The sequence below is a fragment of the Muntiacus reevesi genome, chromosome 8 (assembly GCF_963930625.1).
Source record: "Muntiacus reevesi chromosome 8, mMunRee1.1, whole genome shotgun sequence".
Taxonomy (NCBI): Eukaryota; Metazoa; Chordata; class Mammalia; order Artiodactyla; family Cervidae; genus Muntiacus; species Muntiacus reevesi.
Window position 1 is genome coordinate 50995648 of NC_089256.1, and position 15521 is coordinate 51011168.

The 15521-nt window shown below is 47.3% G+C and overlaps 1 protein-coding gene across 1 annotated transcript in view; it reads left to right on the forward strand.

Moving 5' to 3' along the window:
- The window catches only part of XXYLT1 (xyloside xylosyltransferase 1), a 178380-nt gene extending 170874 nt beyond the window's left edge, over window positions 1-7506 (forward strand). Inside the window, exon 4 of the mRNA XM_065943561.1 lies at window positions 4307-7506. Within this exon, the coding sequence (XP_065799633.1) occupies window positions 4307-4703 (397 nt within the window). The 3' untranslated portion in view covers window positions 4704-7506. The remainder of the gene's footprint in view (window positions 1-4306) is intronic.
- The last annotated feature ends 8015 nt before the right edge of the window (window positions 7507-15521 follow it).

Here is a 15521-nt window from a genome sequence, read left to right on the forward strand (position 1 = left end):
GTCTGGGTCCTGCACCAACAATAAGGGCTTCTGCTCCCCTTTGTTAATGTGAAGGTGGTGACGTCCCTGTACTCCTGGGAGAGGAGCGAGGTAGAGAATTGTCAGAGGGCTCTGCAGCCCCGGCGTACTGCGGCAGGTGAGGAACTGGGGACTCCACCCTGTCAGGCCGGTCCCTGTGGTGGGATCAGACCCTTTCTATGACTGCTTATCCCTCCATGTCCCTGGATCACTCTCCACACCCAGGCTGGGGCAGTTCCTCCACAAGAACCAGCTGCCATAGAGACCAGAGAACTCCATCATTGCCCTAAGCAGCTGCTCTGCTTTTCTGGGTTCATCTTGGAGTAGTATGAATGCTTTAAACAAGGGCAATAATTTTCTACTTAGAGGGCCATGGGTTCATTTTCAGGCTGTGTTTCTGCTTCCCACTCCCTGGGTGGCTTGTATTTTCAATTTCCTGTCCCTCCCTTGCTTCTTACATATCACAATGCTCTGATGTCCCAGACCTGGTTCTTTCTGGCTCTTTGTTAGGAAGTGCCTCTTTGTCTTGATTAAGCAGCAGTGCTAGGCGGCATGTTCCCAAAGAGCTACTGGGGTTATGGTCTCTGCCTGGATGAACATTCTGTCCATCTTTCCATCTCTGGCCCCACCCTCCTGAGCCAGCAGGTTCAGTGCCAGGTTACTCTGGTATAGACAAGAAGAATTGGGGGAGCTTCCCTGCTGAGGTTGGTAGGGGTGCCCCGGGGCTACTACTGGTCCCTCTGCTTCCCAGCTTGACTCCCAGAGTCGAAACACTTCTGAAACTTTTTAAAACATCCAAGAACCCTCTCGTGGGTCCCTACTCCTCACTCTCCCCTAAAATAGACCTGGCAGCAGTGAATCCAGAGAAGCAGCAGGTTTTTTCTCACCAGCAACCACTTTGCGTCCTGACTTTGTTTCCCTGCCCCTGGTGCCAGGTGATATTGAAGGCCATGCAGCCTGAGCTGCACTGATCTTTCCCTCGGTCCTGGTACAGCAGAGCCAGGACCATGCAGGGTGCTGAGGAAGCAGAGACAATGGTGGTCACAGAGGTGACCCTCATGCTCACACCACCAGCCCGAGTCACGTTCCCCTGCCCTGTCCCCGGGGAAGGGAGGACAGAACTGTGGGGGAAGGACAGGGGACCAGTGAGCTTGATGGGGTATGAGGTGTCCAGGGGCTCCATAAGCACTGGCTCTGCCTCTCCACTGCCACCTTCTCCCCTCCTCCGGGGTCTCTCCTCCATGGGGGGTAAATCTTACATCTTGGCAAGATAACAACCCTCCTCTTAAAACAGACAGAGGGAGAGAAAAGCCCTATACCCAAGGTGACATGTAACTTATATTTGGAACCCAAATGTTTCATTGGATGACCAAACATCCTGGTTTGCCTGAGACTAGGACTCAGGGTTTCTCAGGATATGAACAGCTGGTCACCGTGCTTTTGAAAATGAAAAGGCACATAACTATTCATTCAATTTACAATACTTTGATTTTCCTTACAGTTTCTTCTTTGATCAGTGGATTGTTTAAAGGTGTGCTGCTTCTGTTTATAATAACCAGGACATGGAAGCAACCTAGATGCCCATCAGCAGATGAATGGATAAGGAAGCTGTGGTACATATACACCATGGAATATTACTCAGCCGTTAAAAATAATTCATTTGAATCAGTTCTAATGAGATGGATGAAACTGGAGCCCATTATACAGAGTGAAGTAAGCCAGAAAGATAAAGAACATTACAGTATACTAACACATATATATGGAATTTAGAAAGATGGTAACGATAACCCTATATGCAAAACAGAAAAAGAGACACAGAAGTACAGAACAGACTTTTGAACTCTGTGGGAGAAGGTGAGGGTAGGATGTTTCGAAAGAACAGCATGTATATTATCTATGGTGAAACAGATCACCAGCCCAGGTGGGATGCATGAATCAAGTGCTTGGGCCTGGTGGGCTGGGAAGACCCAGAGGAATCGGGTGGAGAGGGAGGTGGGAGGGGGGATTGGGATGGGGAATACGTGTAACTCTATGGCTGATTCACATCAATGTATGACAAAACCCACTGAAAAATAATTAAAAAAAAAATAAAATTAAAAAAAATTTTTAGAAAAAGGTGTGCTGCTTAATTTCCAAATATTTAGAAATTTTCTCTAGTTTTTTTTTATTTCAAGTGCAATTTCATTTTGGTTAGGGAACATTCTTTATATGACTTTTAACCTTTTTCAATGTATTGAAACTTGTTTTGTCACCCATCATATGGTCTATTTTGGTGAATGCTTCATTTGCAGGAGAAAAGAATGTGTGTTCTGCTGTTGCTGGGTAGACAGTTCCACAAATGTCAACTAGGTCAAGTTGCTTGACAGCTTTGTTCAGATCTTCCACATCCTTTGTCTTCTTGCTCTACCATTTACTGAGAATGGGGTAATAACATTTCCAGCTAGAATAGCAAAACAAACCCAAACCCTCTCCTGTTCCTGAAATTAACCATTTAGAGGAAATATGGTAAAATGAACTCACAGTTGTCAAACTGCATTCTAACCTCGCTATGATCCCATCACTGTGGGCTTTAGTGGCTAGAAAGATCTAGCATCTCTGTTTGCTTTGGAAGCTTATTTTTGCCGAGGTTGTTATCACCAAGTAGGCGCCAGAGCTCTGTTCCACTCACAGTTCAACTACGGTGAAATTCAGACAATGAACTTGTGTACTCCCCTTGTAAGAACGTCCAAACGGAATGCTTTGCCCTGGCCAGAAGCAAAGTCTCGGCCCCTTTTGATATGTGAGACTTCAAGGAAGCTTTCTCTATTCCCAGACTTGGAGAATTGTGTTGAACTGGAAAATGGATCAGGGAGGCCCACCCCAGGCCAGGCCTCTGGTTTTCTTTCCACTGCACTGTCCACTTCACCACCCAGTTCCTCCCTGTGATTGGTCGGAGGAGCTGCTAAAAGGGAGGCCAGAGGGTGGCTTTGCCCTGATGCATTCCGCACCCTACAGACTCTAAGGAAGAGGCAAAGCTGGTAAAACAAAGCAAGGTCCACTCCTGCTCTTGCCCACAACAGAGGACCTTCCATCTCTCCTCCTTCCTCCAGGTTGCAGGTCTGGCTGCTCTGCCTGCATCTCTGTGGGTGTGGAGCCTGGGGCTCTCTGGTCCTTCCTGTCCCCACCCCATGCTGGAACTTGATATTAAAGAGGCAAGAGAACAGAGTGGGTAGTGCTCTCACCCCATCACTCACAGAGAGGTTTCTGGGGCTGACTTCCCTTCTCCAGATAGAAGCATTTGGCCCCTTGGTTCTAATATCCCATGAGCTGTATACCTAGACTGGATTTCTAAATCTGCCTAGAGAGAGACTGCGATTGAGCCATGCTACTCTCTAAAATTGCCATAATTCTACCTGGCTGTCCTGGGCTTCCCATGTGGCTCAGTGGTAAAGAATCCACCAGCAATGCAGGAGATGTGGGTTTGATCCCTGAGTTGTGAAAATCCCCTGGAGGAGGAAATGGCTACCCACTCCAGTATTCTTGCCTGGGAAAAATCCCACGGACAGAGGTGCCTGGTGGGCTACAGTCCATGGGGTCACAGTCGGACACAAATGAGCAACTAAACAACCACCACCTGTCTGTCCCACAGCTACTTTCACTCTGGCTCATGCATGTGCCCTGAGCTGTTTCAGAAATGCTAGGTGTGGGGTCTTAATAAAGAGGTTTGTTCTAAAGCAAAAAGTGATTTTGATTCAGCCTGTGTTTAACTCTGTCTATACCTGATCACCATTCAGAACTGCTGCCCCAGTTCTCTCCTCTCATTTTCACAATCACAGACAAAAACAGGGGTGGAAGATTCCACCTAGATTGTTGCTGTCCTCGAAAGTGGACAGTGGAGCAGGAGGCCTGGGTTGAGTCCCTGCTCTTGCTGCTTGCCGGTTGTACGACTTTGGGGAAGTCCCTGACCTCTGTGCAGTATGAGGTGACCTATTGTCTCTGAGAGCACCTGTCTCTAGGGTGCAGTGCCCGGTGCTCCCTAAGTCTGTACAGATGTAATGGATGCAGACAATGTCATCCCAGGGTGGTGGGAAGAACACTAAGGCTGAGACTCGGGAGACTGGGCCCGGCTCTGCCTCCTACTGGGGGTGTGAGGCAGATTCTGAACCTCAGACTCTCGGGTCTGGTGACTGTAAAACCGCAGTGACAGTGGACCTCCCTCTGGGGTGGTTGTTAAGACCCAGGGAAATGAGCTCGCAGACTGTTTCCCACACACACATCAGGCTAAATCTGTTCTCTTCCCCCTCCCTAGGCACACATTCTGGCAGTTCCGCCATGATAACCCGAAGACGCGGGTCGGGAGCCCTCCCCCCGAGGGGCTCCCAGGCTTCAACAGTGGGGTGATGCTGCTCAACCTGGAGGCCATGCGCCAGTCCCCGCTGTACGACCGCCTGCTGGAGCCGGCGCAGGTGCAGCAGCTGGCCGACAAGTACCACTTCCGGGGTCACCTCGGGGACCAGGACTTCTTCACCATGATCGGCATGGAGCACCCCGAGCTCTTCCACGTGCTGGACTGCACCTGGAACCGGCAGCTTTGCACCTGGTGGAGGGATCACGGCTACAGCGACGTCTTCGACGCCTACTTCCGGTGCGAGGGCCACGTCAAGATCTACCACGGGAACTGCAACACCCCGATCCCGGAGGCCTAGGCCCCGCCCCGCCCGCCGTGCCCTCGGGCTCAGAATCTGGGCGCCTCTCGGGCAGGCCCGGGACAGCTTTTGGACTCCTAGAGAGACAGTGAAGGACGTCCTTGTGATCAGATGCTGCGGCTCTCCCACCCAGGGGTGCTGTCTGAGGCCGCCCGGGGATGCCTGGCCTGCACCCCACTGGTGCTCTGGACCTTTTGCCTCCAGGAGCCAGATGTTGTGAAGAACACACACACAGACCTCTTCCGGTGGGCTAGGAAGCAAGTGTTTGAAAAGAATGAAGAAAACAAAACAGTGCCCCTTGCCTTCAGCCCCCAAAGGCTGGAAATCCTTTTAAGAACTGGGCTTTCATAGACCAAATATAAATTTACTTTAAATCGACAGGCGAAACAGAACAAACAGCACTGCTCTAGCTCCTAGTGAGCTCTAAATGCGTGAGCCAGGGTTTAACAACCAACCCAGAGTTTAAGCATCCAAAGGAATGCTAGCCTTCCACACACACACTTGGGAGGCTGTGTGGTTATTCTCACAATGCTCCTGGCATCTGGTGCAGGTGTAAAGATCACCACCAACTGTGGCCACATAAGAAACCTGGTCTCATTATTTGAGCCTTCACAGCGTTCATCTCCCAACTGCATCACAGAAGCTCATTATCCCTTAATCATCCAGGCCAGCTCCAGGTGACCAGACTCTGCTCAGAGATCAAATGTGCCATCAAGGAACAGTGATTGGCCAGCCCCAAGCACAGGATTGTCTGGACTGGGAAGACTCTTTCCAAAGAGGAGCCAGCCCAGTGGTACCGGAATGTAACCTTGCGACTTGGCAGGGATGTCACTCTTAGACATTCTAACCTTTTATTCAGAAGAATCATCCTCGTGACTTTATTGCCCCAGGTGAGACTCCATACCTTAGAAGAAAATTAGGTTGTCAGTTCTTGATTTCTGCTTTCTGAGTTCTCCTGTAAGTGAGCCGTAAACATGAAGCCCATCGTGGTCCATTCTGTGCAATCCAGCTGAGGTTCTTGGGGAAGAAATGTTGGCTTTTCATCTTTTATCAGTTTCATTTACTATCTTTTTTTTCCCCCTACCATGAGTGAGAACAGCTAATAAATAATCTTTGAGAACAGAGTGATTTATGCTGTTTGCTCTCTGATCAGTTTCCTGAAGGACCTGAATCAAGAGTGTGATCAGTATCACTCAGAGTCTCCCTCCCCACATGACTATCTAAGCATGCTTCTAGTGGATCTCTAGGGCCTAAGAGGGAGAACGTCTGAAGAAGGTTGTATTGGACTCGAAACAGAGAATTATTTCATTCTAGGTATTGACAGGCCCATCTGCTTCTGGGAGCAAAACTGCCCCCCCATCAGTTCTCATCTGCTTACCCCTAAGTATCCGGCTACGTCGTCCCCGGATGAAATGGTGCACATGTCTCTCCTAACTCTCAGCTCTGACAGAACAGAACTGTTCTGTTAGGTACTTGACTTCCTAGTTAGAGCCACCGAATATTGAAAGCCTGCTGTGTGCCAAGCATTGTATTATGTGTGTGATCTCACACACTAAGATTCATGAAGATAATTCAGGTTCTAAAATTTATTGTAAAAAAATAACAAGAGATGTGGACAGAGCCATTGTTTATCACAACCTTTTTATAATAGAAAAAAATTGGTAGTAACAATGCTGAATAGCAAAGTGGATAAGTAATGTGTGTTATAACTGTATAATGGAATACTTTAGGCATTACAAATTTTTTTGAAAAATAATGCCTTGAAAAATGCTTATAATATGCTATTAAGAATGCAAAATATAAAATTATATGTATTATTGATCCTAATTTTATTTTTTAAATTACATTATGGTATGTAAATATATTGAGACAGAGCCTGTTCTCTGTTTCATTAGTTCAATGCCTAAAAAAAAATCATGTTTCAAACACATTAAAAAACAATTATTTTAATGAGGAAAAGTGAATGAAACACTAGAGCATTTTAGACTCACAATAGCAAAGTATTTTTCCTGCAGTAGTTTCAGTAGTTAAAATGTTTCTATAACTTGAGTGGACTTTATCATTGCAAGGAAAAAGCAATAAACTGATCAAAATGGGCACAAGCCAAACAAAATCTTGTTTACCTTTGCGATTACCTACGCAGGAGCTTCCCCCTTCTCTGTCTTGAATAACCTGGACCTTACAACTCCATGGTGAACAGCAAAATAAAAAAGGAAACCCAGCCAGACCAACAAAGCCATCATGTGCGCCTTAGTTTCCACGAGCAACTTTTTGACAAATCCTGGAAGGCTTGTTCCTGACTGGGATCCTGTTATAAGCAAGGCAACCGACCCCAGTATTCTTGCCTGGGAAATCCCATGGACAGAGGAACCTGGCGGCCCACAGTCCCAAGGGATCACAAAAGAGTTGGACCCGACTTAGTGACTAAATAACAACAAATGATCAATGCAGCGCAAAAATAACTGTGCTGTTTAATTTGCCTTGTGAGTGGAGCATAGGCCTGTAGATATGATTGGAACTGAAGTCCAAAAAGAGAACCTTTCTGGATAGTAGGATTAAGATACTTTTTAATCTTTATCTGTATTTACTTGTATATTTTCCATAGTGAAACAAACAGTAAAGGCTGTAAAATTCTAGCCACACACCTTCCCTTCAGTTACAGGCAAGCATCATCCTGACCACCTTACAGTTCACTGTTGGCTTTGGTTACTGTCATCCATAAAAAAATAATCCTGGGTAAACAGGCTCTGGGTTTTCTACTTTCCCTATGGATGCCCTAGTTCTCCAAATAAAAAATCTAATAATAGCATCTCCAGACTCTGCTTTCACTTCTGATATTGTCATCTTTTGTGTGTACTTATATGACAATGGCCTTTGGGAGACTTGCGGGCTTATTAAAGAGATTTATTTTTGTATGTGTCAGAACCAAACTACAGCATCCCCCTTTCCATAACATCTTATCAAGGTACAGTGTGCATGATGGTGCAGTGGGACTCACCGGCTTGAGGGGCAAGTGCAGCTGGGTTTGGCACCTGCTTTAACCAAAGACTCTGCTCATCATCAGACCTGATCTCAGCATGGAGACCCAAGGTTGGGCTGAATGTGGAGTCTGGCAGGACAAGCAGAGATTTCCAAACAAGCAAGGTAGTGCCATAGAGAGAACCTCTCTCCTGAAACAGGCCTGGTTGTGAGCCCATGGTCTCTCCCAACCCCCTGGGCCATCTTGGACAAGCAAGATTGCCTCTTTCCTCATTTATAGACATAGATAACAAGAACTCTGTCTAAACAGTGTTGTTGGAAGCAAAGAGATGTGTCAGGCTGAGAAATAATACATAAATGCAGGGGAAATCTTAAGAGTTACTACTTAAAGCACTTTTAAAATAATAAACAAGCCATTTGGGGTACATTAAGTGTCATCCCTAAACCCAGTGCTTGATCAGATACTTGCTTGTAGGCTATCCATGTTTTTTTGTTTTTTTTTAGTTCTACCACTTTATTGCTACCAACCCATTTCCCTCCACCCTCGTGCACACATGCTCAGTCATGTAATCCCATGGACTTCAGCCCGCCAGACTCCTCTGTCCATGGACTTTTCCAGGCAAGAATACTGGAGTGGGTTGCCATTTCCTTCTCCTCCATGTTTTTTTTTTTTAGCATGCCAATCTACAGAGGCCTAGGTGTGTCCAGGAGGTTGGGGGTCCCTGGGTAAACCCCTTCTCCCTTGGTTTGGTTTTTTCATCTGTGAAAACAAGGGGGTAAAGGGACAAGCCTCAATCTCTGAGCAGCACCCTGCCCTGGCTCTGTTGGGAGTAACATTTGTCTGCATTCGTTGGTGTGCTCACGGCAGGGAGTTAAAACCAAATGCAGAAACTCCAGACCTCCCCTCAGTCACCAACCTTGGGTTTATGACCATCCAAACTGAAACTCACTCAAAAGGTACTGTTAGCATTCTCCCACCCTGAAAATTGGGATAGACAAAAGAAAACAGACAAACGAGGGGGCTGGAATGGTATTTAAAATCCAGAGAGAACCAATTGCCTTCCCTGAGCCCCCGCCCCTCTGCCTACCGATTTAGCTATGGCTGGAAAATCTCATCTGAACTTTTGGCTTATGTGACTAGGTCCCAAAGGCTCCCAGTCAGAACTACTCTAGAGATGGGTCTCACCCAAGGGTCTCACCCTGGGTGGGTGGCCTGAACCTTGAGCCCCCGACCTGGGATCCCAGTGGAGGTGTCTCAGGACACATTGAGTGGACTGGCTAGTTACCCCCTGAAGTGCCTGCAAAGATCAGAAACCCTTCTGCAGTGAAGGCTTCTTTAACTGGGGCTGGCTTGGCTCCTAGGGTGTCTCCAGATATACCCCCATTCTGAGGGAGACCTGTCTGCTCTACGCAGACCCCGCAGCTGTGTTGAGCATCCCACATACTCAGTGAGTTAGAGGCCGGCTGCCATCTCCAGCACCCGCTTCCCTGGTGGGATTTGTTCCAGTCCTCCCCTGAGCCTCACTTCTTGCACACAGGCCTAAGCAGGATCATGAAGCGTGGAGCCCAGGGTGTTTCTGGCCCCAGTGTGGAAACCCTCTGGGTGCCGAAATCAAGTCAAAAAGAAAAGATAATTTGAACAGATTGATTGCCAGAAATGAAATTGAATCTGTAAGTTAAAAAAAAAAAAAACCAACCTGCAAACAAAAGTCCAGGACCAGATGGCTTCACTGGGGAATTCTACCAAACATACAAAGAACTTACGCTGATCCTTCTCAAACTCTTCCAAACAAGTGAAGAGGAGGGAACACTTCCAAAGTTATTCTATGAAGCCACCATCACCCTGATATAAAACCAGATAAGAGACACTACAAATAAACAAAATCACAGATCTTTGATGAATATCTTTGATGAATATAGATGAAAACTTCTCTATAAAATGTGAGTAAACCAAAGCCAACAAAACATAAACATGTTTTAGATCATAAACAATGATTTAGCTGGATTCATTCCAGGGTTGCAAGAATGGTTCAACGTATGCAAAATCAATGTGACAGACCACATCAACAAAAGGAAAGACAAGAATCACACCAAGCCGCCCCGGGTAGAACCTAGTGCTTCCCCCCCACCACCACCACTACAGCATTCTGCCATCTCTCAAGAAGGCCTCCTTTCACATTCCAGGCGGCCAGGAAGCATCCAGCCCTCTAACCCTCATCCAGCCTGGGCCTGGCACTTCCCACAGCACAGAGTATGCCCTTCTCCAAAACACAAAGCCGGGCTAAGAGCTCCCACTAGATGTGTGTAGAATTTCTGTGTTTGAAGGCATGCTGTCAGAGATGTAGGTAATCCTCTTTTGTTAGCAACAATCTGAGCCATAAAGCGGCAGAGAGGTCTATAATCTTCCATGTCTAAGTGAACACGTGCTTTGAAAAATGTAAGTCCTTGTTCACAGTCACGGACAGGAAACTTCACAGGCTTTGGGTCCATCTCGTCCCACCTTTCAGAAAAACTAACCTTATCTTTAATCCAGAAAGCTGTGACAACTCTCCTCCCTTCCAGCATCCCTCTGGGGGTCCGTATGACCTTCTCTCCCGCCTGCCTTCCCAGGCTCAGCCTTCTTCCCCAGGGACCCCCGGGACCTCCTGTCACCCCGTGTGCTTTGAAACTTCCCATCTGTGGCTCCTACCATCTCACCGTGTGTCCAGACCCCTGTGTGGTACAATCTAACACCACTCCCCACCTCTCTCTACAGGGCTTCTGCTGCTCCCCCCTCCACCACCACCCTGCAGGAAGCAGGCTCTGAGGTGGAGACTTATGTGCAAGAGGCTCTCTGGGGAGGGTTCTGTGGGAGTGGAGGGGGGCAGGAGCAGGACCAGGCAGGGAGAAGCTGGGCTGTGAGGTAGTCATGGGCAAGCCTCAGCCAGTCCCACACAGAGCTCTGGAGCTGGGGCCGCCTTGCAGCGGAGCCCTGGTTGGAGCCTGGTGGTTGGGCCTTCAGCCCTTGGGGAGTCGGAGCAGCACGCCAGTGTCCACTCTGGAAGCCCTAACCCTGCAGCCCAGCTGCCCACAGCCCTCCTCCTGCATCTTCTTCCTCGGCTTTCCTCTGAACTACCCTTTGCTCTTTTTCTCCAAATCCTTCAGTTGGGGGACATTACCTGCTTCTGCTCTGCTTTCTGGATTTCCTGGCCCCTTTCTCTGAGCAGAAGCCCAGGCTCCCTGATGACACTGCCCTGCTGTTACAGCCCAGCTTGCTCTGCAGTGCCAGGCCAGTCCTATGGCAAAATCAGGGAAGCTCATCTGCTGGGAGCAAAGCCATATCTATAGTCCCTTCCCTCCAGACTCGAATCCCTGTGGGAGCCCAGTGGCCCACCTGCCTCTGTGCTTTCCAAGATGTAAGTGTGGCTCAAGGTTGGAGGGACACCACTTGGCAGGAAGAGCAAGACCTTGGCCATCTTGACAGGTGGGGGGCTCTGCAAAGCTCAGGAACCTCCTCAAACCAAGGGGGCATCTGCTGTTGCCAGGAATGATGTCAGAGTTGTGAGCCTCTGCTGGGGCTGCCTCCTGCTCACTGGAGGGGGACGGATGGAGGGACAGTTCTGTACAGAGAGCATGGGCTTTGGAGGAGGGGCATCCAAGCCGATACCCCAGCGTGACACTGTTCACCTTTCTGTGTCATGGATATTTACCAAGCCCCCGCTGTGTGTTAGATGCTGGGGTCACAGTGGCGAAGAGCATTAGCCAGTCCCCACTTCAGCAGAAATCCTCACACTGAGGCAGCCTTACTGCCATGGGTGCTCTGAGAGGGAGCTATGGGTGCACACAGAGGGTAACCTAGGATCCAGACTAGGGGTGAGGGATGCAGCCTGGAGGACGCGATAAGAATCCCAACCTCTGATGAGAGAGAGCACGGCTGTGTGGCCCTGGGGAACATACTTGACCTCTCTGAGCCTCCCAATTACACCCATCTGCTGGCCGCTGTGAGGACTAAGTGAAATAACGTTAAGTATCATCGTCTCAGGTCCCAACTCATGGACCAGAATTCCAGTGGTGGTCCATGGTAGCTATTACTACTATAAAGAAAGGGAGCTACCACTTTCTAGGGCTGAGGAAATTCCCTGAGCTCTGCAGGTAAGTATGAGCTAAGGACTTTATTCTCTCTGGGGTTTGGGTGGGACTTGGGCTGCTAGGATTTTCAGTCTTGACCTGCACAGCCACAAACTTGCCATGTGACCCAGAGCAACTTACATCCCACCTCTAACCTTACTTGCATCCTTCGTAACAGAAAGGAGTTGGACCAGAGTCTGTAATTCAAGGCCTAGCTGGAACCCAAGTTGGGGAGTAGGAGGGATCAAGATGGTGGAATTGGAGGATGTGGAGCTCACTTCTCCCCATAAACACATTTTAAAAAAATGTACATGTGGAACGATTCTCTGAGAAAACACACTGGAAGCTGGCAGAAGAACTCTCATACAAACAAAGCTGCAAGAAAGATCTCCACGTAACCAGGTAGGGAAGAAAAAAAAAAAAGACATCAGAACAGGGCCAAATTCTCTGGGAGGGATCTGTAAAAGAGAGGCTCCACATGGGCATGCTCTGGCCCTGGGGAGCCCCCTGGCCTGTTGGGAGGTCCAGTGGGACAGATAGAGGGGCTGGGGTGTATGCTGGGTTGCTCACAATCAATGTGAAGACAGACTGGTGCTGACAACCTCAGCCCATCCAGAATGCCTGCCAGACTGGGCTGCTAGTAAATACAGCTGCCAGGTGCTGAATTTCAGGCAAATGGGCCCTGGAGGACTCAGTTTAGCTACATGGAGACAGCCTGGAGGGCCTGGGGGTGGTCTAGTCTGAACCTTGGAGCCTACTGTCAGCACGCTCATGGCAGGGGCAGACTTTCTTGGCATGCACATGGTGGGGGTGGGTCTGGCTACATCCCGCTTTGGTAGAGCACATACCAGGTGGAGCCACAGAGACTGTCTCAGGTGAACAGCCCCTGGGGGATGTTTGCAGTGGTTCAGCGTCTCCCACCCCACACTTCAGCTTGAAGTCACACGTGGGGCACACCTATTCTGGGAGAAACCTGCCAAGGGGCCAGCAGCACCTACCACCTCAATTTCTGCAGCCACAGTACCCCAACCCCCAGCACCAACCTATCCACACCACGGCCTAGCACTAGGTTCGGACAAACACAATGGAGAAGTGGACATGACCTTGGGCTGCTTCTGGGCAGAACCATGGATGCTACACAGGTGGCATATGGGTTCTGTGACCACACAAGGCTCACCTGCTTCAGTGACTGCCTCTGTTCAGACAGAGCATGCATTCAATGGCAACAGAGCCTTGCAGCTTCTACTCCAATAACTTGGGAGCAAACTTTCACCCCTGACAGGGCTGCAATAGCCACAAGGGAAAGAGGAGGCCTTGCCCAACATCCATTGCGAACTCTGGTGACCCCAATGCCAATCACACCTGCCACTAAGCGGGGTGATGGCCAGCACACTCTGAGGAGAGACCTGGTGGCATCCATACCCAAACAGTCCTCGCACCAAAAATACTAGAATCACACCATCTACACAGAGATGGTCCCACATGAAAATAGCTCTTCAAGACCACAGTAGGTAACCATTTCTCCTAAATTCAAAGAGGCAGAGGAAGTTAAGTGAAATGAAAAAGTAGAGGAACTACTCCCAATTAAAATGGCAAAAACTAAGGAGAAGATTCTAAACACAGCAAAAGAAAAACAGAGTCAGTTTTTCTCTTGGGAGAAAACTGGAACCTCAAAAAAAAAAAAAAAAATCAGCTGACTTCTCTATAGCAACTTGCAAGCCAGAAGGGAGTGGCATGTTATATTCAAAGTCTTGAGAGGGAAACAGGTAACCTGGGATACTGTACCCAGCAAGATTATCATTTAGAATAGTCAGAGAGAGAAAGAATTTCTCAGACAAGCAAAAACTAAAAGAATACAACAATACTACATCTACCCTACAAGAAATATTAAAAGATCTTTTCTAGTTAGAAAAGAAATAAGAATCTATAGGAAAGGGAAAATCACAATAGGAAAGGCAAATTAATATAAAGGATTGTTGTTTAGTTGTTCATTTGTGTCTGACTCTTCTGTGACCCCCGTGGACTGTAGCCCTCTGTGCATGGGATTTTCCAGGCAAGAATACCAGAGTGGGTTGCCTTTTCCCTCTCCAGGGGACTTTCCTGACCCAGGGGTCAAATCTGTGTCTCTGCTTCTCCTGTATTGCAGGTGGATTCTTTACCACTGAGCCACTGGGAAAGTCCCATGAAGAACTGAAGATCACTTAAATAAGCCAGTACATATGTTAAAAAGTAATCAAAATTGTACAAGCTGTGATAACCACAATAGTAGCAAAAGGATAAACATGAAGATGTAAAGTAGGACATCGAAAGCGCAGAATGTGGGGGAGAGGAGTAAAAAAATGTGGATCTCTTAGAACGTGTTTCAGCCTATATGATTGCCAATCTAAAGTGAGTAGATTTAGTTATGGATTAATATACTTTAAAACCTAGTGAATGGGACCTAATTAAACTTAAAAGCTTTTGCAAAGGAAAGGAAACCATCAACAAGACAAAAAGACAACCTAAGGAATGAGAAAAAATATTTGTAAATGATACAGGCAACAAGGGGTTAATATCCAAAATATACAGAGACTTCCCTGGCAGTCCAGTGATTAAACCTTTGTACTTCCAATCCAGGGGACTCAGGTTCAATCCTTGGAGAGCTAATATACCACACTCAGTGTGGTATGACCAGTACACACATTTATACACACACGTACACGCAGAGCTCATACAACTCAGTATCAAAAACAAAAAATCTAGTCAAAGAATGGGTAGAAGACTTGGATGTTTCTTCAAGGAAGACATGCAAATGACCAACTGGCAATAAAGAGATAATTAATTTCTCTAGTTATTAGAGAAAAAACCACAATGTAAAACCAAGTGAAAACCACAATGAAGCAACACCTCACACCAGTCAGAATGGCCATCATACCAAAGTCTACAAATGATAAATGCTGGTGAGGGTGTGGAAAAACTGTTGGTGGGAATGTTAAGTTGGTGCAGTCACTATGAAAAACAGTATGGAAGTTCCTTAAAAAACTAAAACTAGAACTACCACATGATCCAGATATCCCACTCCTAGGAAAGATGAAACTCTAATTCGAAAAGATACATGCACCCCAATGTTCAGAGCAATACTATTTACAGTAGCCAAAGCAAGGAATCAACCTAAATGTCCATCAATAGATGAATAGATAAAGAAGATGTGGTTTGGAATATTACTCAGCCATAAAAAGAACAAAATATTGCCATTTGCAGCAACATGGACAGACTTAGAAATTATCACACTAAATGTAAGTCAGGCAAAAATGAAGTAAGTCAGGCAATGAAAGGCAAATGTTATATGATATTACTTATATTTGGAATCTGAAAAATAATACCAATGAATATACGTACAAAACAGAAGACTCACAGACATAGAAAATAAACTTATGGGACTTCCCTGGTAGTACAGTGGATAAGAATCATCCTGCCAATACATGGGACACAGATTTGATCCCATCCCTGGTCTGGGAAGATTCCACATGCCCTAGGGCAAAAAAATTCGTGTGCCACAACTACTGAGCCCATCCACCTAGAGCGTGTGCTCCATGAAAGGAGAAGCCACTGCAGTGAGAAGCCTGTGTACCACAATGAAGAGTACCCCCTGCTCGCTGCAACTAGAGAAAGCCCGAGTGCAGCAACAAAGACCCAGAGCAGCCAAAGATAAATGAAAAGAAAACAAACTTATGGTTACCAACATGGAAAGGG